Source organism: Silene latifolia, chromosome 6 (assembly GCF_048544455.1).
Source record: "Silene latifolia isolate original U9 population chromosome 6, ASM4854445v1, whole genome shotgun sequence".
Lineage (NCBI taxonomy): Eukaryota > Viridiplantae > Streptophyta > Magnoliopsida > Caryophyllales > Caryophyllaceae > Silene > Silene latifolia.
Genome location: NC_133531.1, coordinates 92,977,634 through 93,004,294, shown reverse-complemented (window position 1 = coordinate 93,004,294; position 26,661 = coordinate 92,977,634). Strand labels below are relative to the sequence as shown.

At 39.9% G+C, this 26,661-nt stretch overlaps 2 protein-coding genes across 2 annotated transcripts; one reads left to right on the top strand and one right to left on the bottom strand.

The window, feature by feature from the left end:
* Window positions 1–1,750: 1,750 nt before the first annotated feature.
* Window positions 1,751–3,246, bottom strand: LOC141588354 (uncharacterized). The gene is made up of 3 exons (XM_074409800.1): window positions 2,671–3,246; window positions 1,960–2,616; window positions 1,751–1,906 (listed from the first exon to the last, which is right to left on the bottom strand). The coding sequence occupies exons 1-3, from the start codon at window positions 3,244–3,246 to the stop codon at window positions 1,751–1,753; spliced, it is 1,389 nt and encodes a 462-aa protein (XP_074265901.1).
* Window positions 3,247–12,310: 9,064 nt separating this feature from the next.
* LOC141586992 (acyl-coenzyme A oxidase 4, peroxisomal-like) lies at window positions 12,311–25,003 on the top strand. The gene is made up of 14 exons (XM_074408401.1): window positions 12,311–12,457; window positions 13,501–13,605; window positions 14,178–14,284; window positions 14,750–14,827; window positions 14,906–15,029; window positions 15,187–15,260; window positions 15,343–15,402; window positions 15,493–15,602; window positions 19,315–19,474; window positions 21,336–21,412; window positions 21,711–21,882; window positions 21,971–22,063; window positions 23,127–23,250; window positions 24,721–25,003. The coding sequence occupies exons 1-13, from the start codon at window positions 12,406–12,408 to the stop codon at window positions 23,247–23,249; spliced, it is 1,335 nt and encodes a 444-aa protein (XP_074264502.1). The 5' UTR covers window positions 12,311–12,405; the 3' UTR covers window position 23,250; window positions 24,721–25,003.
* Window positions 25,004–26,661: the final 1,658 nt, after the last annotated feature.

The window sequence follows — 26,661 nt, the reverse complement described above, 5'->3', positions numbered from 1 at the left end:
TTTTCAGATCCAGAGCCAGCTTCAGACCCAAGATCAATGCCTCATACTCTGCTTCGTTGTTTGTGGCTTTGAATTCACATCGTACAGCTTGGACTATGAGATCTCCTTGGGGTGATTTGAGGACCAACCCTACTCCTGCACCTTTTGCGTTGGAGGCTCCGTCCACATGCAGTTCCCACACTTGATCTCTTTTATCTTCTTCCAGGTTCAGGATGTCTTGTTCTGCTTGGGTCTGAAGAGCCGGGCAGAAGTCGGACACAAAATCTGCCAGAGCCTGAGACTTTATTGCTGTACGAGGTTCGAATTTCAAGTCATAACCGCTCAGGTGCACGGACCACTTAGCTATCCTTCCTGACAATTCTGGTTTTCTCATGATAGTCTTAAGAGGATAATTAGTCATCACAAAAATGGTATGAGACTCAAAATAAGGACGCAATTTATAAGATGTTGTAACTAGTGCAAGGACAAGTTTTTCTAGTGACGTGTACCTGGTCTCTGGTGGAGGCAGAGACTTACTGACGTAATACACTAGATGCTGCGATCCTTCCTGCTCTCATACTAGTACTGCATTTATTGCTGCTTCTGTGACTGACAGGTACATGAATAGCGGCTCTCCTGGCTCTGGTTTCGACAGGAGTGGCGGGGTGCTGAGATAATGTTTCAGCTCCTAAAATGCTTTCTCATGCTCCTTTGTCCACTCGAATCTTTGGCTCTTTCTGAGTACATCATAAAACAGCCTGCATCTGTCCGAGGATCTGGATATGAATCTGTTTAGAGCTGCCACTCTTCCGGTCAGGCGCTGGACGTCTTTTGGTTTCTGTGGTGACTCCAGCTGCAGAATTGCTTTGATTTGCTTGGTGCTGGCCTCTATCCCCCTCTGGGTCATCATTTACCCCAGAAATTTTCCACTGGATACACCAAAGGTACACTTTATCGGATTCAGCTTCATTTGATATTTTCTGAGGGTGTTGAAAGTTTCTGTCAGGTGCTGGTGATGTTGCGAAGCTGCTTCGATTTGACGACCATATCGTCTATGTATACTTCCATAGTTTGGCCTATTTGTTCTTTGAACATCATGTTTACCAGCCTCTGATAGGTGGATCATGCATTTTTAAGCCCAAAAGGCATGACGTTATAGCAATAGATACCTCGCTCGGACTTGAAGGCCGTCTTCTCCTGGTCGCTTGGGTGTATCTTTATCTGGTTATATTCCACTCCAGGCATCCAGGAATGTCAGCATCTCATGACCTGCAGTAGCATCCACCATGGCGTCTATTTGTGGTAGTGGAAACGGATCCTTTGGGCAAGCTTTATTCAAATCTGTGAAATCAACGCAGACCCTCCCATTGCCATTCTTCTTCGGAACCACCACCACATTAGATAACCATTCTGGATATTTCACTTCTCGAATCTTTTTTGCAGCAAGCAGGTTATCTACTTCCTGATTTATGACCTGGTTCCTTTCAGAAGCAAACTTTCTTCTTTTCTGCTGCACAGGTTTATAGCTTGGATCCACACTTAACTTGTGGGTTATCACACTTGGGTCTATCCCTATCATATCATTATGTGACTAAGCAAAACAATCCATGTTAGTTCGCAATAACCGAACGAGTTCTTCGCGAATGTTACCTGTACATTCTGATCCAATGAGCATGGTTCATTCTGGATGCAGCGCGTCCAGGATGACCTCGTCTAGTTATGCCTGCTGGGGCTCAATGTACTCGTCCTGGATGCGCTGGCTCTGTAATTGCTATGCAGGCGAGCCGGTTGTTGACTTCAGAGCCACTTTATAGCAATCCTTAGCTTCTTCCTGGTCCCAACGTATTTCTTGCACCCCCAAGACGTTGCGAACTTCAGAAACTGGTGATACGTTGAGGGTATTGCTTTTATCTTGTGGATCCAGGGCCTGCCAAGGATCACATTGTAAGTAGAGGGTCCGTCAATAACCAGATATCTTACCTTCTTGTTGACACCTCCGGCATAAGTTGGGATGGCGATTTCTCCTAGGGAATGCTTTGTTTCGCCACTGAAACCAACCAAGGGGACCGCCTTCTTTGTTAGATCTTTCTCGGTGAATCCCATGCCCTTGAGCGTCTCTAGCATGATTAAGTTGACGGAGCTTTCGGTATCCACCAAGATCTTTTTCACCTCGCAATTTCCTATGGGGAGCATGGTGATTAGAGCATCGTGGTGTTGTTCTGGAGCAGACTGAGCATCTGTTTCATCAAAGGTGATTGATGGCAGATTCTGGTGATTGATCCTGCAGGAATTTTCTGGTTTGTCTCCCTTGGTTCTGGTTGCATGGCTCTTTGCTGCTGAGTACGTCAGTCCGCACAGCTTCGAGCCACCTGTAATAACATTCACAGTTCTAGTGCATTGAGGAGGAGGAGATGGCAGAACCTGATCTGCAGAGTTCACCCTGGTTGTGCCTCTGGGTAGGAGGTGATCCAAGTTTCCTTGGTCATAGTGATACTTGACTTCCTTTCTGAGGGAATGGCATTCGTCAGTGTCGTGGGTGTTGCTGCCGTGGAACTCACACTTTTTGCCGGTATCCTTTCTGCTGCTGGAGTATCCTTCTGCTGGAGGCTTGGGCCATCTGACTCTGCGTCCTAGCTCCTGCAGGGCTTTGAATAATCCTGCAAGATTAGTAGTAAAACCATACTAACTTACTTTTGGAAGCAGATCTGCTTCGCCCTTTCCTTCAGAATTTCCAGAAACTTTGTTCACGCTTCTGTTGTAGGGTTTGGACCTTTCGCTCTTCTTTTCTACCGGGGCTTTTCTGGATACTGGTTCTGAATCGTAAGTGCCTCTTATGGGTGCAGAATCTTCCTCCAGCCTCATGACAGCAATCGCCTTTGATTGTACCTCCTCAAAGGTGGTGCACGGATGCATGGTCAGGTCCTTGTATAGCTCTGAATTCTGGTGCAGTCCTCGATGGAAGGCTTGTATAGCAGTTGTTATATCGCACCTCGGGATTGACACCTTCTCCTTGTTGAACCTGTTCGAGTAATCACGGGTAGATTCCTCAAATCCTTGCACTATTCGATAGAGGTCGCTGGTCTGCTTCTCTGGCTTTCTGCTGATGGCGAACTGCTGGTTGAATGTATTAACCAGGTCGGTAAAGTTGTTTATGCTCTTGTTGGGTAGGCCGACGAACCACTGTAGGGCTGCTCCAGACAAGGTTGATCCGAATCCTTTGCACATACAAGCTTCCTTTAAGGGCCCGGCCGCGGTTATCACCATCATTTTTGCTTGTAGTGGTTGACGTGGTCAATTGGATCTGTGGTCCCATCGTAGAGCGTCATAGCTGGTGGGACACATCCTTTAGGAATGCCGATAAGGGCTATGTCATCCACGAAAGGTGAGTCTGTGTAGCTGTCTCGTGCTGCTTTCTCTAGTGGACGCGCTACGCCTGGTATCCTGTACATCAGGTCCCTCAGCTCCGGGTACTGTTGCTTCAGCGAACTACCTGCTCCTGCAAGAGGGTTAGAAACAGGCGGGAAGGAACCGGCAGGTGTACCTCCCAACCAGGGTCCTCCAAAAAATTGGCCAGATGCAGGATGACTTGTCATTGGCGTTGTACTGATTATAGATCTTGGCTGCCATCCAGGTGTCTGCTGCAGACCTCTAATCCAGGCTCCACTGGTGAACTGGCTGTATGATGGAACTGCTGCATTGATGACAGGTCCAGATTGCCATCCCGATGTCTGGTGTGCGGGAGTACCTGAAAAGGGCGGAAGGTTAGATCCTGACGGAGTGCTAAACAAGGCATTACCTGGCGTCTGCTGCAGACTGGGTGGATTGTCAAACGACAAGCATCCCAATCCTCTGGGCTCAATTGGTTCGCTTGGTGCTACACCTGCAAGGTCTAGTCTGGTGACTAGTTCTGACGGAATTGACCGACTTGATCCTCCACCGCTGGTCAGGTTCAGGGCCTCAGGTGCTGGTGCTGGTTTGGGTTGGACTGCTGTCACGATCTGAGCAATCAGGTTCTGGTTGTCTTTCCTCAGATCCTCAACGGCCTGACGCAGAGTATCCATCCCTTGAATCATCACCTGCATCGGGTCAAGCGCTGGAGGTCCTCTACTTCTGAGAACATCTGCACCTAATCCCTCCTGGGTCGGGGTTATAGACGCAGCTTCACCTCTGCTGGGACTGCATCCCTGCTGGATCTGGACTGGCTGGGTGCGCCTGCTGCCTTGGGTATCTGCGGCGGCTTCAGAGGCAGAGGCATGGTTCTGGGCGACATGCTGACGGGAACCGTCTGGCTGGATGCTGGAGCAGCGCTTACTGATCCTGCAGATGCAGGGGTGATTCCTGCTCCAGAGGACGGGGCTGACATACTCTGACTGCTGCAAGGATTCTGGCTGGTTCTGGACATGATGACGGTTGGTATGGTCTTGCGAGATTTGGCTATAGAAAATGATCACTATGCCCCACGGTGGGGCGCCAAACTGTTTTGGTAAAAATTTACCGAGTTATTAATTTAATTAGTGAGTGATAGTGATTAATCTATGGCCAACGACGGAAAGAATGCAACGAATTTAACGAACGAATGAACAACGAAATAAGAGAGTGACACGAGGAATTTTGGTGACGCGGAAAACCCGGTGTGGGAAAAACCGCGGGGGGAGTCGGAATCCCACCAATTTGGCACTATAATCGAGACGGAATTATGTAAGTAAGGAAATACAAGGACTAATTTTCTATTGGGATAGTGCTAGATGGTAGACGGAATTGAGTGAGTATGAGCGTTGGAGTGTGTGGAATGAGATCCCCTTGTAATTGTGACTTGTTCCTCTGTATATAGTTGTTGTTGAATGCTAGGGTTGAGTCAACAACATCCTCTCAATTTCTTTTTCTGAATTCTTGCGTCGGTTACACCAAAATAGGAGGTGGTTGCTTGACTCATTCAATGTCCCATTAGTTGCTCCTTTAAATTCTCCATTAAATATTCCTCTATCTTAAGACTAGCCATTATTGACTTTTTCCATGGAATGCTCCAATCTTCATATTCCCCCTTTCTGCATCTGCGTCCAGGTTCTTCCGAACCAGAATCTGCTCCTGATTTTCAGCCTTCAATCCCCAAATAATAGGTAACAGCTGTTGACCTATTTATTTCATCATTTACTCATTATGCTAAAGATTCCTTGTTGACTTGTTCAAACCTTGCCAAAGAAGATATTTATATTTTTCACACTATGCAAGTAACAACTTTGACCTTATGTTTGTTTTTTTCCACTTTCATCTTATGGTCCATATCGCGCCACGTCATCAATCCTTCCCACTTGGTTTCTTCCAATGGATAGATGCCACGTCATTAATTAATAAATTTGTAATTTTTATCCCTAACAATAATATCGGCGTCTATACCAGTCATATCAAAGTGGGACCATGCAAAGCATGAAAATTTATTTTTAAGAAAACTTACTAGTTCTGGTCTGATATTGTAAGGGACATCAGATACTACCAGTACATGTCTGTCAGGATACTTAGGGTCTAAAATTACCTGATCTTTCTCCATTTTGGTTTCTGCCACATAAGTGCTCCTGACAGGGTACTGTAATTGTTAGGCGAGTGACTTACCTGCCTTGGAAGGTTTTAATGATTAAGTATAACATTCCTGGGTAGATTTTTGTTCACCTTTGATGGTTGTTATTCCCCACTCTATTGGTATCTTGACGCATTGGTGGTAAGTTGAAGGGATAGCTCGGACATTATGGATCCAGGGTCTGCCTAGGATGGCATTGTAGGATGACAGGCAATCCAGAACTCCAAATCTCTCATATGAGGAGACTCTTTCAACGTATGTTGGCAGGTAGATTTCTCCCAGAGTGTTCTTTGTTTCACCACTGAATCCTACCAGGACATTTGATTTCTTTATGATCTGGCTTTCATCAATCTTCATTGCTTTCAGGACGTCAAGCATGATTAGCTTGACTGAGCTGCCCCCATCTACTAAAATTCTGAGGACACGTGCGGTTCTTATTTGCATGGTAATGACCAGGCCATCATGATGGACATCAGAGACTCCATGCATGTCAGTATCATCAAAAGTAATTTGAGGTAAATTTCTAGGTTTAAAAGGAGATTTCATTTTTGACTCCGTGGCTATTTTCTTTGCAGAAGAGCTTGTTAGGCCGCAGATTTCAGATCCTTCATTGATGAACTTGACCTCATAGATGGGCGGTGCTGGAGATAGGTTACATTGTGGTCTCTCCTGGTCCTTTCTTGTTCCATTGTCTTACCTGCTCTTTGATGGCATTAGATCTTTCAGGTAGCCTTTCTTTAACAGGTAAGCCACTTGCTTGCGTAGTCCCAGATATTTCTCTGTTGTGTGTTCTATGTCCATGTGGAACTCACACCATCTTGTTGTGTCTTTCCTTGAATTAGGGTTATTTGTCTTCTTTGGCCAGTTGACACTGTCTCCCATGTTTTCAAGCCTTTTGATCAATCCTGCAGTGTCAACAAAGAAGTTATATTCTTGAATAGGGGGATAAGTATAGGAGTTACCTCGTTGTTCATGTGCATAGTTGACTTCTGATCTGTCAGGCCTTGTATAAGGGGATGGCCTGGAACTGCTTCTTCTATGATTTGAACTTTTTCTGTTGGACCTGTCATATCCTGAATTATTATCAGTGGTGTCTGCTTTGAAACCTTTATCCTCTTCCAGCCGGATGTAGCCAAGGGCTAATGTCTGGATGTCTTCAAAGGTCTGACAAGGCTTCATAGTCATTTCATCATAGAAATCACTGTCCAATGGTAGCCCTTTCCTGAAAGCTTCCACGGCTGTTCCAACATAACATCTGGGAATTGATACTTTCTCTTTGTTGAATCTGGTCATGAATGCTCTGATTGATTTGCCAGGCTTTTGCTTGATCCTGTAAAGGTCACCGGGTCTCTTTTCAAGTTCCCTGCTGCTGGCGAATTGGTGGTTGAAGGAGTTTATCAGATAAGCAAAGGACTTGATGCTTCCATTTGGTAGATTTATGTACCATTGTAGGCCAGGCCCATTCAGGGTTGTTCCAAATTCCTTGCACATACAAACTTGTCGCAGTTCACTAGGCATGGAGGCTGCCAACATTCTTTGTTTGTAGTAGGCTACATGGTTTTGTGGGTCTGTAGTTCCATCATAAACTCTCAAATGGCACCACAAACTTTTTTGGTAGATCTATCTTTGCTATCTCATCCACGAAGGGTGAGTCAGCAGAGCTTTCTGGATTTTCTTCTTCAATGGGTGTGAGTACTTCAGGGATCTTCTCAAATTTCTCATGGAGTTTCTGGATTTCCTGGAGCATGGCCATCATTATTGCTGTGTTGGTTTGATCTGGTACAGCCTCTTCTTTTGGGATCTCTTCTGAGTCTGTATCACCTTCTCCTGCTCTGGATTCTGATGGAGTTTGAGTACCAAAGTTGGAGAAATCATTGTTCTTGATGATTGAAGAGAATGGTGTGGTGCCAGGCTGAATTTTTAATTTTGAGCCCGAGGCTTTGTCTCCTAGCCTTTGTTTCAGATTAGATTCTGATTCCTTTAGTTTCATAACTTCAGCTTCAACCTGGGCCATTTTCTGTTTCAGTTGTTCCATTTCCAACAATTGGTGCTGGGCAGCAGCCAGTTGTTGTTCAATGCTATCTCCAGACATTTTTTGAAATTGTTTTTGTGTTGTTTAGATTTAGGTTTTGATTATTTTTGAGCTAGATGCCCCACGGTGGGCGCCAATTATTTTAGCAGGAATTTTCACAGAGATAATATTCTGCCATGGAAGAATTTGCAGGGTGATCTAACTCAAAACAAATAGCCTGACTAGTATAATAGAACGAATAAAGGAATAAATGCAAAAGTATGACAGTGAGATTTATACGTGGAAAAACTCTAGGAATAAGGGAAAAAACCACGGGCACCAAGTCAGGAGGGATTATTACTATGAATTTTGATACCCTGACAGGAAATGTGTATGTCAGGTGAAATGTATAGTACGTCTGCTTAGTAGTAATGCTAAGATATTTAATTGAATACAAGTGTGAGAGTAAGTAAATGTGTAAGCAAGTGATCCTCTTCTTTTCTTCTCTTCTATTTATAATAGCTTTGCAACGACTTCTTCTGGGTAATTTAGGGTTTCCTGGTAAATTGGACTCGTGCCCTATTTACCCGGGGGTGGTTGGTTGACTTCTTATAACCTTCCAGCCGTTATTCTTGCTTAGTCAAATCCTCTATGCTTTTTGTGTGGAATGTTGAATGGGTCTCCCTTGATTGTAGGAACTGTTTTCCTAAGCCTTGCCCGTGCTTTAATTGTTGTCTGCCTTGCCCTGGCTATGCTGACTTTGTGGCTAACGTGGCATCCCTTCAGGCCAGGCCTAGTAGATGCATGTCCTGTCTTTCCCTCCTGGTTGGTGCCTGATCAGGCGTTCTAATTATTTGTGTGAGATAACTAATGTTCAGGCTCAGCTTTAGGTATTGCCTGATTCATATATGATGATGCAGGGTAATTCTGGGCCCAACACTCCACATGCATTCATCCACCAATTCACACGACGCATTTCTATATAGATATACAACATACAAGACAAACACATAACGATCCCAAGACACACCCCATAGTGACCGGTTCAAAATTGTAGGGCGAGATCGCCACTTTAGGACGTCTCCCAAGTCTTTGCATTAGCTCCTAACAACTCCTACCCGGGTTCATTTTATTTTGACTCCCTAAGTTCATTGGGTTCATTAGTTACAGGTTCCAAAATCGTCGCTCTGATACCACTTTGTAACACCCCCATACTCCAAGTGCCTTACCAGGACCACTTAAGGCATGAGAATGCTACCATCTCGGTTACCCGAGGCAATGAATATCAAATAGACCATAAAGAAACATACTTTAATAATTAATTTTAAAGCGATACAAGTACAAATCCCAAAACCGATAAAGTAAAATACAAATGTTCCTCAAACTATCAAACCAACTAAAACAATATAAAATAATGTTCGACACAGCGGAAGACTTCTAAACAGCTCGTGATGACTTAACCCAGCTATCCCATGCGCATCTACCCACACCTGCTCAATAACTGCTCACCATCCCCGAATGGATCACCACAGTTTTTAAAACAATTTAAACGGGGTCAGTACTGATTACACAAAACAACACAGCTGCAATAAAACAATACTACAATCCAATCCAATCAACCAAACTCCGTCACATCACCACACACCTGACTACACACTAAAGTGTGTAATTCTGCCGAAATACTCATCGCAACAAGTATTCCACACCGCTAGTGGGGGACCGCAGCCGTTCCCAGCTAAGCCCCGCTCATCTCATCTGAGCGATAAATCCAAGTTCCTAAATGTGCACATCCCTTCTGTGGCGGGTTCCACAGAAGCCGAATCAATGGCGTGAAGCCACTCCCGTAAGTGACTCCACTCAGCTGAGGACGCACCTCGCAAACCACAGACAATTATACAACAATCACCTTATACTATCAACAATCACCAATTCCAAATACAATACCAATATGATATACAACAACAACAATTAATCACCAACAACACCATGTAATCAATACTGAGTAGGAAAACCCTACCTGAAATAGCAATCACACGAGACCGTCACAACAGCTAATCAAAATCTTTCCTCTACGAATCCTCCTCTTATAACACATAATCACATAATTACCACGCAATCATCATAATACACCAAAATCCCCCAATTCTACCCAATTAGGGTTTAACCAAACTTATCAAAACATTATAAAAATTATATAAGAAGCTTACCCTCGACACAACGATCACAACGGCGTAGAGAACGAGACAATCCGACAAACCAAGCCTTGAGATTTGCTAATAATGCGATGGATGCGGACTACGTAACTCTTTTCTTTTCTTTGAAAGGTTTAAGAAGATGAAAAAGTGATTAAGCAAAGTGACGGAAACCCTTTTATATTAATCTCGCATTATTAACAAAACCCATCTAAACAACCCGTAATACGCACTTACTCGATCGAGTAAGTGACTTACTCGATCGAGTGTCACACATACTCGATCGAGTACCCATCAGGTCGGCTACTGTTTTGCGTAAAAAGATACTTACTCGACAGAGTAAGCCCCACTCGATAGAGTACCCATAGTCATAGAAAACCGTAGTATTACAGTGGTTGAGGTAAATATTAGTGGTATGGAACCAATTGGGGTGGTGGTTTGCATAGGTTATAGAGCATGCGGTGTCGAGAGATTTTTAGGAATGCAAGATATGTTATATTCTCTTGTTGGCAGTGCGATAAAGGGAAATGCTAGGGAGAGTATTTGGTTGGGGTATAAACAAGTTGGTAGTCATGGAAAAAACTCTGGAGGATGTTGGTGAGTGTTGGATAGTTTTTGAGGTAAAACGTAAGTCCATGAAATTCAAGGATGGTTACACGATCTCATCTGATCAGCCAGTCAAGGAGTACATTGACCATCACCATGATGAAATTATCAACGATAACAATTAAACATGTTATTGTTTCGTATTTTTTAATTAGGGTTTATACCTTCTTCCCTCATCTCTCATCAACATTTCCGTTCACCATCTCCTATAAACTCCTCCGATCAGTCGAGAACAAACATCGCTCCGGTCGACCTCACGCTGGCCAACCTCGACTGACCTCCCTCTGCCCCGCAATCCCCCTCCCTTGCCTGCACTCCCCTCTCTCATTTTCGTTCACCAACTCCGACCTCCCTCCCCCTCCCCCCGCCTCGTACTCCCACTCCCTCGCCTGCACTCCCCCGACCAACACTGACCACCCTAATTAATAATAATTGCTTTACATATTAATTTCATTCACTCAAAATTAAACCTAATAATTTCAAAAAGACGTATTAATATTGCTAAAAACGAAAAATTACTTCACTAGTCAAAGAATTATAATCCATTGTTCCAGTTTTTAGATTAATTAATTAGATTGCTAAAAACGAAAAATTACTTCACTAGTCAAAGAATTATAATTCATTGTTTTAGTTTTTAGATTAATTAATATGATTGGAGTAGTTAGTTTGATTATGATTAAGGAAAAGTGTGGTAGTAATTTCGTAAAATTATAGGAAGATGACAAAATCCCCTACTACTAAGAGAATAAAAATTCTCAAAAGTTTTCCCTCCAAACTCCACCTACTTATATAAGGAAAGAAATAAATTTTTTCCATTAAACTATAATCTTTTTCTTAAAGCATGGCTTTTTTTATTAAATTCTAAATTATAATTATATAATGTTTTAATCAAAATAAAATAAAAGGAGTATAAAATTATAAAATACAAAATCGTTAATTTTTCTTCGAAAATGACTTAATGCCTACTTAAACTATATAAAACAATAAAATAATATTATTAGCTACGTGAAAAAAATTCATTAAGATAATTTAAGCAAAGTTATAAAATAAAATCATTAATTTTATGTTAAAAAAAAATTCATGAAATAATACGTTTTTTTTCTCATATTAAAATACAATTAGGTGAAATATAAAAATTTGAAGGTATAAAATTTGGAATGAATCCTCCTATATACTAAGAGAATAAAATTCTCCAAAGTTTTCGTCCAAAAAGGTATCAAGCTAAATAAGAAAACAAAAATACTTCTTTCTTTAAATTATTATCATTTCATCAAAATATAACCTTTTAATCAAATAATAATATTTTCTTTGAAAATCTAAATTATAATATTTTAATTAAAGAAGATAAATTCACAATAATTTTATAAACTGTAAATTTCTAAATTTTTGTTATGTATTATTATATATGAGAGAATGACCTGACACATTTTGTATAAAACAAATATTAAACTGATATAATTAGCTTCATCACAAAAAAAAATAAAATAAAAAAATCATTAACATAATTTGAGAAAATTTATTATTTGTAATCATTAGTTTTATGTTAAAGAAAAAAATCATTAAACATATTTTATAACTTTACTAAATTCTCTTGATTAGTTCATAGTTCATTTTTTTCTCATATCGAAATTCGATGAGGTATATGAAAAATATGAAAAATTAATAATGTATCAATTTAAAATATTTAAATAATAACTAAAAATAAAACCTCTATATATACCGCAAATGTTACATTCTCTAATATCCATATCTAAAAAACCGCACATTTGCGCGGGATCTATACTAGTTGGCGATTAAAGCATTTAGCCGAGACAAATACTTGCCATCCGGTCTCTAAATGATGGCGATTCTTAAATGGTAGAATTAGATCTACAGAAATGAAGACAATGATGATGAATTGAATTAATGCAATGTTGAATATTGTTGAATATAGACACGTCCCATTCAGGCATTCACAATACATATCCAATTTGCCAATTTTACACGTTTCTTAAACTGCGTGTCTCTGCCTCCATCTTTCCTCTTCTCTTCTCTTCTCTCAAACAATGGCGATTCTTAAAACTCCTGCTTCTGCTTCTGCTTCTGCTTCTACCAAAGGTGCGTCTCATACTCTTTAATTATTTCCTTTTCACCTTTGTTTTTTCACTTTTATTATGCCATCATAATTCTCTCATCAATCTCATCTTACCGTAATACGACTAATAATTAACAGGTTCTAGTTTTATTTTTTTTGCCAAATTTGCAACTTGTGTTAACCTCAAAATTCAAGTTACCTGTAATTTGTGTTCGATCCCATGCAAAGGAAACAACATGGTCGTTGCTGGTTTATTACCTTTTATGTTATACAACCGTTGATTATGAGTTGGGTTGCATCATTCTCTTTCAATTGTTTTTTCATGTCGAATTGCTTCTAGTCTTCTGGATTTTCTCACTTGTACTCGTAAACTATTTACTCCCTCCGCCCCAATCATTTCTTACATTTGATCACTTCTGCCAAATAATATAAAAGGTAAACAAATGAACCATATAAAAAGGAGTAGTTTCTAAGTGGTATCCCTCTTTTTGTGAAAAAAAAAAAGCTTTGACGGATCATAACTCCAGCTACGAGTTCAGAAAGTACTGAAAATTTATTGAAATCAAAGATCTCGTAAAGACTGTGAATACGAGAAAAAAAGCACCCTCTTTCTGAACGTGAGGTTATGGCCACTCCAGTTTATTTGGTGAAAAGGGACCATAAACTACGAGTGATTTTCTTTTTCCAAGTCAAAGATCTCATAATGTGGGTGAATTTAAAAAAAAAAATCTTCGCTTTCTGCGATCGTAACCAAAAATTAAGTTAAAAAGTTTTTTTTTTCCTTTCTAAAAAGAGGGAATTCAAGGGTACAGCCTACAGTTGAGAAAATCTCTCTCTTTTTTGTCAGAATACATCTTTCAAAGGTGAAAATTTGACGCTCTTTAGTTAAAATTTTGATTTTCTTCTAGTCTACTCTATTAGTTTACTAATTTATTAATCCGCCCCCCTGCAATTCTGGTCATTTTTTTGTCCCCTGACTCTAAATACTATTTCCGCAGTTGTTGTACTCTATAACATACTATCACATTTTTGCTTATTGTTGACAGTAATGGTATTAATGTTGCAGATGATGTTTACAAGGAAGGGAATATTTCTTATGTCAAACTGCCACCACTTGATGTTTCAGCAGCATTTCCGCAGGCAACACCTGCATCTGTGTTTCCCCCCTGCAGTGAGATTTTATTCGTTATGAACTTGTATTTTCTGGATGATCTTCCAATTTCTTTTGCTTTCCGCCAAAAAATGTTTCTTTTTTCTCCCTTTGAGATACCGTTCGATAAGGAATATATTGGAGGCTGGCACCTTTGGTGGAGATTAGTGACATTTGTCATTGATAATTAAGAAAAGATTGAAGTTTATCACTTAATATTAAACTCTGTTACTCTAGTAAGTGCTACCTTTAATTCGAATTTATTGTAGCAATTGACTTTGGAGGTCAGCTGATGCCATTTTTGACCATTAAGTTCTTCAAAATATATAGAGAGAGATGTAATGTAAGTTTGTCATATTTTGATGATCAAAACAAGTATCTTCATGTTATCTCATTGATAAATAGTGAAAACTGTGTTATATTGTGAGAAAATAGTGGTCAAAGTCGACATCTTTGACTACCGAAGTTACATGATGACAATATAAACTATATGGAGAGAGAAATAGCAGGATATTTTTGGGTTATTGATGTTTATTGGTTCTTTAAACAATACTTCAATGTGTATGCTCTAAATTTCATCCTTTGAATGTCAGCATCTGATTATTATCAGTTTGATGATCTACTGAGTGCGGAGGAGAGAGCTGTGCGTTCAAAAGTCAGAGAGTGTATGGAAAAAGAAGTTGCTCCTATTATGGCAGAGGTAATTAAAAGTTATATGAGCATGTGTAGTCTGAAATCCTCTTGTTGTGTGGTTTGCTATCTAGTCTCTGTGCTCGGATTGTTTAAAACATTTGCTCTAAAGTGTCTGTTACTAGTTAAAAAGTTTGAGTGAGATGCATAGATGGCTGGCAAAAGGAAGTGTGTAGTGGAAGCTCTTTTCTGAATCTGCTTTGCTGTCCAATATCCAAGCAGTGGCAGACCCATAAATTTCTTTTTTTGGTGTCCCAGTGAATTTTTATATTTCCAAATTTTTCTAGTACAAAACGTGGGAGAAATGCACCAGAAAAGTTTTCTTTACAGTGTTTGTGGACCCCTAGTCTATAACCGTATATCAGCGAATGATTCCGAGTCGTCTCTTCTTTCTTTCTCTAGGGAAATACCATAAGATCTCAATTACCTTTAATAGGTGGAGACTTGAAGTTGATACACCTTTTGCTTGTTGCAGTACTGGGAGAAAGCGGAATTTCCTTTCCAAATTATTCCAAAGTTGGGGGCATTGAGGGTTGCTGGGGGAACTATTAAGGTAACTGTTATTTTGTAGCTTTTCCAGGGTCATACCTTAGCTTATTTCGATGTTATGCTCATAACTTCGGTTGATCAGGGTTATGGTTGCCCAGGCCTTTCTGTCACTGCCAATGCTATTGCAACAGCTGAGGTTGCTAGAGTTGATGCTAGTTGTTCGACGTTCATATTGGTCCACTCTTCACTGGCGATGCTTACCATTGGTGACTTTTTTTGTCTTCCTTATTCCGTTTCATTTGTTAAACTTTGGTTCAGTGCATAAGTGTATATCATTCGCATTATGATCCATGGGGTACTATTGAAAGCAAAAAATTATCGTGTAACTAATATTGATAACACTTTATTGTGTATCGAGGATAGCACTATGCGGTTCAGAGGAACAGAAGCAGAAATATTTGCCTTCTTTAGCAGAATTTAAAACTGTTGGGTGTTGGGTAAGTTCCACATTTTCTGTATTTAATACCATATGTAAATTTTGGGTAGTATCTTCCTGAACGTCGTCTTTGTTTGCTGTAGGGATTGACGGAGCCTGACAATGGTAGTGATGCAAGTGGGTTGAATACAACAGCAACAAAGGTTAGAGGCTTCTTTGCCTATGTGATATTTTTACTGGAAATAGTAATATATTCTTACTTGTAAGTGGAGTATTGGTGTGTCCATGTTTAGGTTGCTGGAGGCTGGTTGATAGAAGGTCAGAAACGCTGGATTGGGAACAGTACTTTTGCAGACGTGCTCGTCATATTCGCAAGGAACACGACTACAAATCAGATAAATGGGTTTGTGCAAAAACCCTTTAAAATGTTTCATTAAGTTAGCTGCTCTTGGGATATCTGTATGTGTGAAGTGTTGTTAGTTCATACTTTACAGGGCGCTGACCATTGACGAGATTAAAATAACTCACTTAAATGTCAGATTAGCCTTGTGTTGGTTTCAACTTTCAAATGCAGTTTTGTACGGTGGTTCTGTTAGACTTGTACTAAATGCGTAGCTGATCAGTGTCTCAATGTCGAATTACTAAGTATGTGTGAAATGTCCTTGTATCTGAATTAACATACTCCAGTTAATAGGACGGTATTTTACTTGGTTTACTTTTAAGGTATTTCGAACCCTTAAACTCTACTTCGGTTTTCAAAATCGTTTTAATCTTTATTCTCGATTTAAATTTTAAGTTTTTATAAAAGAAATCCGGACTTCAATTTTAAAACCTATAAGTTTACCTTGACTTTGTATTATGTTTCGCTCTCCCTTTTGTTTTTCATTTTTCCCTTTTCTTTTTTTCGCATTTTGAGGTGTCCGTTCACCCATGGACGGTTCTAAAGGATGATTCATGTCAGCCGACCCCAAATCATTTTGGGATTAAGGCTCTGATGTTGTTGTTGTTGTTGTAATAGGACGGTATTTGACTTGTGTGTAAGTTTCCTGCCTGTACACTATTAGACTATTTATTAGTTTTATAGAATGGTCAATGAGTCAAGTAATTAAGATTGTTTCCAACTAAATTGAACCTAGGTCTTAATACATTATCCGGTTTCTTATTTAATATGAGTTTTGTGCAAGGGTCTAAACCATGTTATAACAATTCAGAACCTACTTTGCTTTAGCTTATAACATTGCGCTTCGCTCTTAAGTGCGCCTTATGCAAAAGGCACACGAACATCCCCAAGGCATTTTGGCTAGTGCCTTAGTGATTATTGCACTTAACAAGGTGCACTACTATACAATTTGCATACAACAACGACAAGAGTCTTAACCCAAAATGGATTTGATGTTGGCTAACAGCACTTTTCCATCCTTGTAGTTATTTTATTATGTCCTTTCCTTTACCCCATTATAGCAAGCGTTTATTTTTTATATATGTTAACCCTCTTTAAAATCCATAATGGATTTGATGTTGGCTAACAGCATTTTTTATATATGTATCATAAAACTTCAGGTTGAAAATATACACTTGTCTTAAAAAACAGCGTGCCTCGTGTGCATGAGGCTCACACTTTCACTTCGCACCTTGCGCCTCATTGCCATGGGTCGTCATTGCTTGGTACACCTTTCGCCTTTTGAAGTCAAGAGTCACTACGCAATCCTCTTTTCATATTTGTTGCAATAACATCTCGTGCCTCACTTGGCAAGGAGTACTTGAAAGTTGAAACACCACAGTATGCATCTACTAGTCAGATGTCTATCTTTTTTGATGTTAGGGGGGGGGGGGGGGGGGGTAGATTGATTAAAGAAAAGTACTTGGCAACTCACTTTCTTATTTCTTCTTCCGCCCGAACAACCCTGGCCTCCGTATCTTCTCACCACCTCACCTCCCAGATTGGCTAACGATCTATTCCTATCCGTCTCCAAGACAAACTATCTGAATTCTTTCCTGGCCAACCTGACCATCCCCTCTCCACTTGTGTTACTCAGACACGCCGACACGTGTCGGCGTGTCGGACACGGCTATTTGTGGTGAATTTTCCTGTTTTGTGGTCTAAATTGAAGTGTCGAAGTGTCGTGTCGTGTCGGACACCACACGTGTCTGACACGCGACACGGCAGTTAAGTGAAGTGTCGGAGTAACATAGCTCTCCACCTATGCGGAATGGTGAATATTGTTGGCCGAGAATCCATTGTGAAGGAGGAGAGAAGGGGGTGAAGATATATGGTCAAGGTCGAGATCAAGATGTATGACAATGGTCATCTACAGTTTGTGATGTTGAAGGAAGAATACTGGTTAGGTCGTAGTTGGCAGAGGTCAAATATAGGAAGGAGAAAGTAGATTGGCGGTGGGCCAGCATGTCTGTGGTGGTGTTAACTGTGACTGAAGTTGACAGTGATAGTGTCCGTCATGGCTGGGTGGTTGTGCTGATGTTGAAGATGGTGGGTGAGTGATTGATCGCCCTTGTAATTGTGGTGTCAATTGTCAACCGTGGCTACGGTTTTGCACTGTGTTGACAGTGGTCGTTTGGTGGTTGTATTTATGCGTCGGCCTTGGTTTGGGTTTGCGATTTTGCACTTTGTAGTGGTGGGAGGCTGGATTAACTAAGGATAATACAATTATACAAGGTTAATTAGTTGAGACTTGAGCCTTTGAGGCACTAGGGTCATGTTGTTGCTGGAAGGTTAATGAGGTGTACATGTTCACTTTTTTTTTTTTTTTTCAAATTGTAATGGAGAAAAAGACATTCTGTGTACTCAAAACCTTCCAAAATTTAGAGACGTGGAATTTGCCTAAAAAAGGAAAACGGCTAAACGGGGATAATTCCAAATAATAGGAAGGAGTGTACCTCTGTTAGGACTTTTCAAAATGGATGTTATTTCACGGCTGCAGCAAGACGTCACTTTCGTGTTAGAGCTTGTGGAGCTAACTTGGTTAAAATGCCTAACTTTCCTTGGAAAGAAAAATATCTGCGAGTGTGACTGTTATTAAGTTGCACACGTCTAAGCTAGTTTCTAGCTCTGGGCCTTCTTGTGGGGTGAGGCTTACTTTATCTTCTTATCGATCTCCAGACAGCTAGGGAACCTTTCTGTTTGTGATATTCACCAGGATCTTGTGGGATCACGATTCACGATCCTTACATGTTTTACCCTCCTAAATCCTGATCCGGGAAGTTTGATAAAATCCTCTCCACAAGTTCTGACGTCTTGGTTATCTATGGATCTAAGTACATAGTTGGTTGGCATAAGGGACTTGAAATTCCCATGAACTTGAAATTTACTTGAATTGGAAATTCGCGTAAGTTGCCTTAAAAGTGTTTGGTGGGCACTTGGCATAAACTACCTTTTCTACAATAGACAGTGCCATCTTGATCAGGAAGACTGATAAATCTCATCGTCAACAGTTTCATTTCAACAAACCTGCTAGGGTCTGTTTGGATGGGGGGAATTTTGTGGGGGGGGGGCTCCCGTCCCTTCCCCCCTCCCCTCTCTTTCCCTCCTTTTTGGTATCCAAACAAGGCCTTAGGGTGTGTTTGGATAGCAAAAGTGGAGGAGGGAAAATGTCCCTCCCCCTCCATTTCCCTCCACCCTTATTTGATATCCAAACAAGGGTTTTTTAATCCCCTACTCCCCCCTCTCTCCTTTCCCTCCAAATCCCTCCATCTAAACACACCCGATTTAAAATCCCTTGTTTGGATATCAAATAAGGGTGGAGGGAAATGGAGGGGGAGGGATTTGGGGATCCATTTTCCCTCCTCCAAGGCAAATCAAAATCCCTCCACAATAGGCAAGATTTGGAGGGAAATTGTATCCAAACATCCACTTCCCAATCTCCCTCCCCTCCCTTTCCCTTCCCTCCTTCCTCTCTCCTCCCTTTCCCTCCTACTTTGGTATCCAAACAATGCCTTAGTATTTGAAATTGAACTGCCTCAGACCTATATCTACAAAAGAAACCTCATGATTGATTATATTGTTTACTTCTATGTTGTGGAGCCTTAACATTCTGTGATCATGATTGTGTCTCGCTCTCTCTCCTAAAGACCTAAAGGCCTTGCATTATTTTTTTCAGATTCATAGTAAAAAAGGATGCTCCTGGTCTCACTTCAACGAAAATAGCGAATAAAATAGGATTGCGGATGGTTCAGAATGGGGACATAGTCCTGAAAAAGGTTTTTGTCCCTGATGAGGACAGGCTAACCGGTGTCAATTCCTTCCAAGATACAAGCAAGGTAATATTCAGCCATCTGTCTGGTTTCTGAAGCCTAAGATTTGATTCATTTTCATGTATATCTTCCTATTTTGTTTACCATCAACTTTTGAAGTGTTATTCTATCTTGCATATATGTTAATCCATTGGGGTTATGTTACTGCTTTAAAAGTTCATTATCAATAAACACATGGCTTACATGGGATGAGGGTAGTTGTTACCTGGTTATTACTTATTAGGGATAAAAACAAATGGGGGAAAAGGGACAAACTGGTGGTACTTAGGGTGAAAAAAAGGTGATGGAGGAAGTATTACTCCCATCAGTAGTTAAAGCATTACCTAGAAGAGAGGTCGGTACACATTACCTCCCTTTATGGAATAACTATTACACCTCCTTCCTTACTGCACCTTCTGTTCTTTCGCCCACATTCTTAATGCTTTTCAGTTGCTTACGTAGGCCGTAACAATTACCCTATCCCAAGCACACCCACATTGTAACCATTTAGCTTCCAATAAAGACAGTCTAGTTTCCTTTGATTTGTCTTAGTCGTAGATCCTTAAGACGATATATTATTAGAGGAAAATAAATAAATAAATATCATTCTAATCAATATACTTCTTTGGTTCATCAATTGCTGGGACCCTCTCATTTCTGGAAGATCATTAATCCATTAATATTTTCTTTAAATGTTCGTCATAACTCCAATATATTAACATAATGCAAGATCCAATAACTGAGCTATTAAGAATTTCCTTTAAAAGTTCATCATAACCCTCCTTTGTTTCAACGGTCACTGAACTAACATATTCAATATTTCAATTACGGACATGTAAAGCTTGGAGGCTGATGCATTAACAAATGTTGGAGGAACTTGGATTGAATTGATATAATCTATACTACTAATTGTGAAGTAGCAAGAGAGCTTGTTCCATCACTCCATCTTAATATACTACTTTGGAATAAGTGAAGAAAATGGATACAAAATAATTTTAAGTTGCTAGGGCATGTCTATGATAAAGATTCATCTTCAAGATGCAAGATGTTTTGCGCAGGAGAGATAGTATGGTGTTTTTGAGCCTTCTTATATTATAACCCAAAAACTATCAAATTTGACCCAATTCTAATATTTTTCTGATGGAATGATATGTGTGGAGAATTCTTTAAGATAAATTTTGAGCGCGCGCGCACACACACGCACACACGAGATAATCCTACCTCTTACGGTGAAATCAGTTAATCACCTCACCCTAAATTAATGATCAGCGTTTATCTTAAAAGTTACGGGAGTGCATCACAAAGTGATATCTTACCCCTCACCTTAGGAAACTGACATGATCTTATTACGAGTTTGAGTTTCGTAAAACTGATTAACACAAGAGTTTCTTATATCTAAGAGGGTGGCCTTCAAAATGGATGGACAACTTAAGATCTTCCATTTAGTATCTCTCTAAGATCTTCAGGTTTGCTGTTGGCTGAATTTTTGTTGTCTTAGGAAACTGACATGATCTTATTACGAGCTTGAGTTTCGTAAAACTGATTTACACAAGAATTTCTTATATATAAGAGGGTGGCCTTCAAAATAAATGAACAACGTAAGATCTTCCATTTAGTATCTCTCTAAGATCTTCAGGTGTGCTGTTGGCTGAATTTTTGTTGTACGTGTTTGCTGTGGAATATGGCTTTCTGTTTGATGTGTTGGAAAATGAGATTGTTTAACAGTAATAATTGCATAGGAAGAGGTGAATGGGTTAATGCAAAGTCCAACACTCCACTCTCACGCTCTCTTTCAGCTTTTGTTGTAGGGATGTTTTGCAGTACTACATCGTTTTACTTCCTTCAGTTACTCATGCTATCAGTAATAATATCATGTCTTTGAATTCAGGTACTTGCTGTTTCCAGGGTCATGGTTGCTTGGCAGCCAATTGGCATTTGTATGGGTGTTTATGACATGTGTCACAGGTATTTTGAGGATATACTTATTACTATATTACTCCCTCCATCGTGTTTATATTGTCCTTATTTGACTTTGGTGGTTAAGCAATGTCGACTTTGAGCGATATGCTTTCACGAAATAGTAGTTGCAACTACAAACATGATAATTTTACAATTGTTTTCATGTATTTAGAGAAATTGTCAAAAGTTACATCAGTTGACCTCCATTTGGCCAAAGTCAAATGGAGACAATAAAAATGGGATGGAGGTAGTACTAAGCTGCTTTACATTTCTGATTTTTTTTTTAACATGAACAATCTCGAAGGTACTTGAAAGAGCGGAAGCAGTTTGGGGTTCCGTTGGCTGCATTCCAATTAAACCAACAAAAGCTTGTTCAAATGCTGGGAAATGTTCAGGCAATGTTACTAATTGGTTGGCGCCTTTGTAAATTATATGAAAGTGGAAAAATGACTGCTGGCCATGCAAGCTTGGGAAAGGTGAAATTTCTAATTTTCTATAACTCAGCAAGAATCTCATGATTTTCAAGAAAAATCTTAAATTTAATGATTCTATATGAACTATCAGTCATGGATAACCGTTAAAGCTAGAGAGACAGTTGCTCTTGGCCGGGAGCTACTTGGAGGCAATGGAATCCTTGGCGACTTCCTTGTTGCAAAGGTCTTGTTCTTTATCCTTTGTTTCTGGATTTATGTGCAATCATGACATTGTTTTGTTTTTGGTCCTTGAGAACCTGTTCTGTAGCCACATTTGTTTTTTTTTTTTTAATTACTGTCATAGAAATAAACTACTTGTCAGTGTCTTGAGTAACTACTTGGACGTAGAAAAATTCTTGGCGATTTCCTTGTTGATAAAGTCTTTTTCTTCATCCTTGTTTCCTGGATAGTGTTTCTGTGCAACCGTTGCATAGTTTTTAACATTGGAGGAACTGTTTACTTATCACATTGCTTTCTTGATTGCTGACATATGTACAAATTTGTTGCAAGTGACTTGAGTAATTTTGGTAGTTACTCCAGCTAATGTGCATGGTTTCAGCTGTTGTACCCTTCCTTGACAGATTAAAGCTATTTCAATAGTTTATTACATTATTTTTTATTGGGTCTCCGTCTTTTAATATTTCCGTTTTATTTCTTTGTTGACTGATTCAGAATTGAAAATGGCCGATATGATGTTTACTACATAGTCCATCTTTAATTTGCGAGTTTGGCTACCACAGGCTTTTTGATGGTCTTCTTGTAGGAAATTTTCTTTAGATAAGAGAATTAATTTGGAAAAATTGATACTACCTACCTATTTTTTACAATTCTTAACAAATTACTATTTAATATAATTCTCTTTAAAAATTGCTACGTATTATGACACTTTATTACAAACTAAAATGAACTTTGTAGGCCTTTTAAAGTAACTTCCCGTATGTTATGCAGATTAGATTCATTTTACTAGCCATTAAAAGACACAATACATTACAAGAATATAGCCAACTAAAATCGGCTTGAGATTATTTAAAAAAAAAAGTTGACCGAATTTCATTTTAGGTATTAATTTGTAACACGAGTGTCTCAGTCGGTAGTAATTTTTGAAAATACTATATTGGGTATTAATTTGTAAAAAATACTTATTTGTAGTAAATATTGGTTTAAACTATTGAGTTTGCTAGAAGTGTTCCTATTCTCTAACGCTTCTCATCTTAACAATGTTTGATCTCCTTGAATTTGATCCTCAGGCTTTCTGTGATCTTGAACCCATTTACACATATGAAGGAACCTATGACATCAACACACTGATAACTGGAAGGGAAGTTACTGGCATTGCCAGCTTCAAACCAGCCTCAAGGAGTCGCCTATAGTGTAAATATTCTGCTAATTTTCTCTTTTGGTTCTTGGTCAGCTACTTGCATTTGTGTTAACTGTCAAAATTAAAACGGCAAACTACGAGAAATGTTTGGAGTCATTGTATATGTGTCCTATCTAGACAAATTTTATTGGCTAGCAGTGAAATTAGCTTAGGGGTGTTTGGTTCGAGAAAAGGTATGGGAATGAAATCAAGAAAAAAGTTACGAAGGAAAAGGAATAAGACGCCCTTTGATGATTATAGTTGTTTGGTTTCGAACACTCGAAAACTATTCCATAAACAACCACCTCCACTAAAATCCACAACCACACTGGCACCACGAAAACCCCACCTACTCCTACGCCGTCGCCGGCGACCTTCTGCTACACCGTCCCGGCGATGGCATTGTTATCCTCGTCGAAACCTCCTTCATCGCCTACTAAAACCACCACTCATCCTAGAAAACCCTTCCCACACCCCCCAAAAACGCCAGAATCTGGTGTTTTTGGGGCTGCGGGAGGTGTTTTTGGTTGTGGGGGAGGTTTTTACTAGGCGAGGTCGTGGTGAAAGGGGATGTGACGAGGACGACAGTGGTATGGAGCATGGAGGGCGACGGCTCGGGGAGTCGACGATCAGCGATGGGCGGAAGGAAGGTGCCGCCAGGTAGTGGTGGACTGGTGGTTGTGGCGGCTGAGGTTATGGGTGGTAGTGGTAGTGGATGCGGTGGGGGTATGAGTGTAGAGGAGTTTGGGGGTAAGGAAGGGTAAAGAGAACTATAGAAAAACAACCACAAACAAAGGGAATGATTAATTTTTGATTCATTATCCTTTCCTGAGAACCCCATACCAAACTTTCCAAGCCTTGCATAACATCTCATACCTTCTCCACGGCAACGATGCTACAACTGGCTAGATCTGTTTTCTGTCTCCAAGAATGGAAAGCTGCATAAAGTTAGATTGCTAAATGATGAAACGGAAACATTTTGCTATATTTACATGTTCAATAGAGCCCACAATGCGCTATTCTTTGACACTAGGTTATGATGGAATAAATCAAAATAAATCTCTAATGTCCTTTCTTTTTAAAATATAAATTGTAATTATTTGATGAAATTTTCGTTTGTCATTTGGAAACAACCTATTTGCATTTGCCCCCATCCCTCTATTTGCAGGTCTTTGAGGCGTGAGTGCAATGTTTTTGTAGTATACATTGTGCTGTGTTACTAGGTGTTTACAAAATGGTATGAAATCTTAGTTTGATATGTAAATATCAAAAGTCGTCACAGCCTTATCTTGGTTTGTTAATTCAACATTGTCACGGTAACCTAAAAACCTTGATAACTACGTCATGATTTGATGTGTCGGCTCAAACCATGGTTAGTATTAGTGTGTTTGTGCACAAAGGTTGGTATTTCCTTGCAGTATTTGGATGCTAGCTATAGTTTTAGTGCGTGTGAATTTATGAATCATAGATTTCTTGTCATGCAGGTAGAACTTCAGGTTCTGTGCAGTGTCGTACCTTCAGCAACACTGATAATTAGATGCAAAGAAAATACTAGAAATCTGGAAGTCTCTGAAGTTATTTGCAGTAAGGAAATGTGCATGTATGCTTGAAAGAAACAGTTTTCAGCTTTGATGTGAACATGCATGATTGTAACTTAACAGTGAGAATAAATGTCAAAGAACATGTACCATTGTGTATTATTTGTGTGAAACACAAAAACCAAGTGTTGCTCCCATTTCTTTTAGTCCTAGACTCGGTGTTGTCAAACGAGGCTATTTCGTAACTATTTTTCCAAGAATGGTTTTATCATGGATGGGAGCAATCAATTTGTTTACATATCCACCATCCCTACCACTAGCCACTCCCAAGTCCCAATCACACCACAATCAGCTCCAACCACCTAACACCAACATTTCCCTCCAGCATGATGGTTTATCATCCCTCAACCAAGTCTCTGTCCATCCCACATCAACTCTTGGCCACCTAATGATCAGCATCCGCTCCCAACGCGCCTCAACACCTCACATGGCCCATATCAAGTTCGAATCAACTGTCGTCTTTGATCACTACTAGCCTACATCTCCCACCTTCCCACCATATAACTATTTCACAGTTCTCGCTCATTCTAAACATGTGAAGTTCTAGTTAAAAAGTAATTTTACTAGTTTTATCAAGTGGCTAATAGGATTATTTAATAACAATAATCTCAAGTACAGGTTGTCTTCTTATAATAATCTGAACTTCATTTTAACTCATAATTAACCATAATATTGCATCTTACCACAAGACACTAGAGTGATCGACAATTTGCTTAGCAAGTCACCTCCCCTTATTCACCACACAAAACAACTCACCCCAACCCTTCTCTCATCATTTCACCACCACCACAACCACCAGCATGCACTCATAACCACCTACGCGGTTACACCCAACCCCAAACCACTTGCGTTCACCCCCACCCTCCACGAGATCATGACCACCATAACTACACCATTTCACAACCACCTTAACCCATAAACCACTACCCTAAATTAACCCATAAATCACCACCCTAATACCATCTCATAACCGATGCCACCACCGTCGCCGCCTCCAACAAATGGCGTGGCTTGTCGCCTTACCAGCTCCATTGTTGTCAATCCGTCCCCGACAATCACGCCCTTCTTTCTCCTCGTTCCTCCCTATCAACTACGCCAAACACCCCCACGCCCTAGCGATTCAATTCAACGAATGGTGGGGAAACGGATACATGGAGGTGCAGCAGAAGTCGCGTGGCTTGAGTACTTGTTGGAGGCTCAGAGCTTCAATTATCCTTCATCAATTCGCCACCGATGCAACCACGACTTCCCTCACACACCAAAGGTTAAAGGTTAAGGAGGTGGGAAAGGAAGATTTTGCTGCGACGGAGGAATTGAGTAAAAAAGAGTCAAATATGTCCGTCTGAGATGAATAAGACAAAAACATAATACGTAGGGAAAAGTGAAAAACTCCTAATATATGCATGATATTTGATTCATTTTAATATTAAGACGAATAACCCATTTAACACTGATAAGTTTCACCTTAGAATCAAAGAGGCCCAAATCTGATGAGCTAATCCCAACCCTAAAGCTCGAATGGGGTAGCCTACTTAAACTAGGGTTCTTCAACTCCACCCGTTCGCTCATTCTCACACCTCAGATCTCTCTAACTCTCACTTTTTGGTTCATTTTATTTGTTTGTAAGAGTATCGGTCTTTCAAGCATTTTGATCCATCTCTGATAATTTATTGAATAATAGACTTTGTATTTGAATCTGTTTTATAAAACCGTCTTATGCAATATTAACTTGTTGAGTTATACGTATATGCCTTTGATTTTCTCAAGAGCTTTGAACTGGTTGGCTGTCAGAATAATTGAGTTTCTGATTTAGCTTTCGTTGAAGCA

Coding starts and splice junctions, on each gene's coding strand:
- LOC141588354 (XM_074409800.1), bottom strand. CDS start 3,246: ATGATGGTGATAACCGCGGCCGGGCCCTTAAAGGAAGCTTGTATGTGC. Junction 2,617..2,670: donor AAGCAGATCTGCTTCCAAAA/GTAAGTTAGTAT, acceptor AAAGCCCTGCAG/GAGCTAGGACGCAGAGTCAG. Junction 1,907..1,959: donor CCGGAGGTGTCAACAAGAAG/GTAAGATATCTG, acceptor GATCCTTGGCAG/GCCCTGGATCCACAAGATAA.
- LOC141586992 (XM_074408401.1), top strand. CDS start 12,406: ATGGCGATTCTTAAAACTCCTGCTTCTGCTTCTGCTTCTGCTTCTACC. Junction 21,413..21,710: donor GTTTATGACATGTGTCACAG/GTATTTTGAGGA, acceptor ACAATCTCGAAG/GTACTTGAAAGAGCGGAAGC. Junction 21,883..21,970: donor GCCATGCAAGCTTGGGAAAG/GTGAAATTTCTA, acceptor ATGAACTATCAG/TCATGGATAACCGTTAAAGC.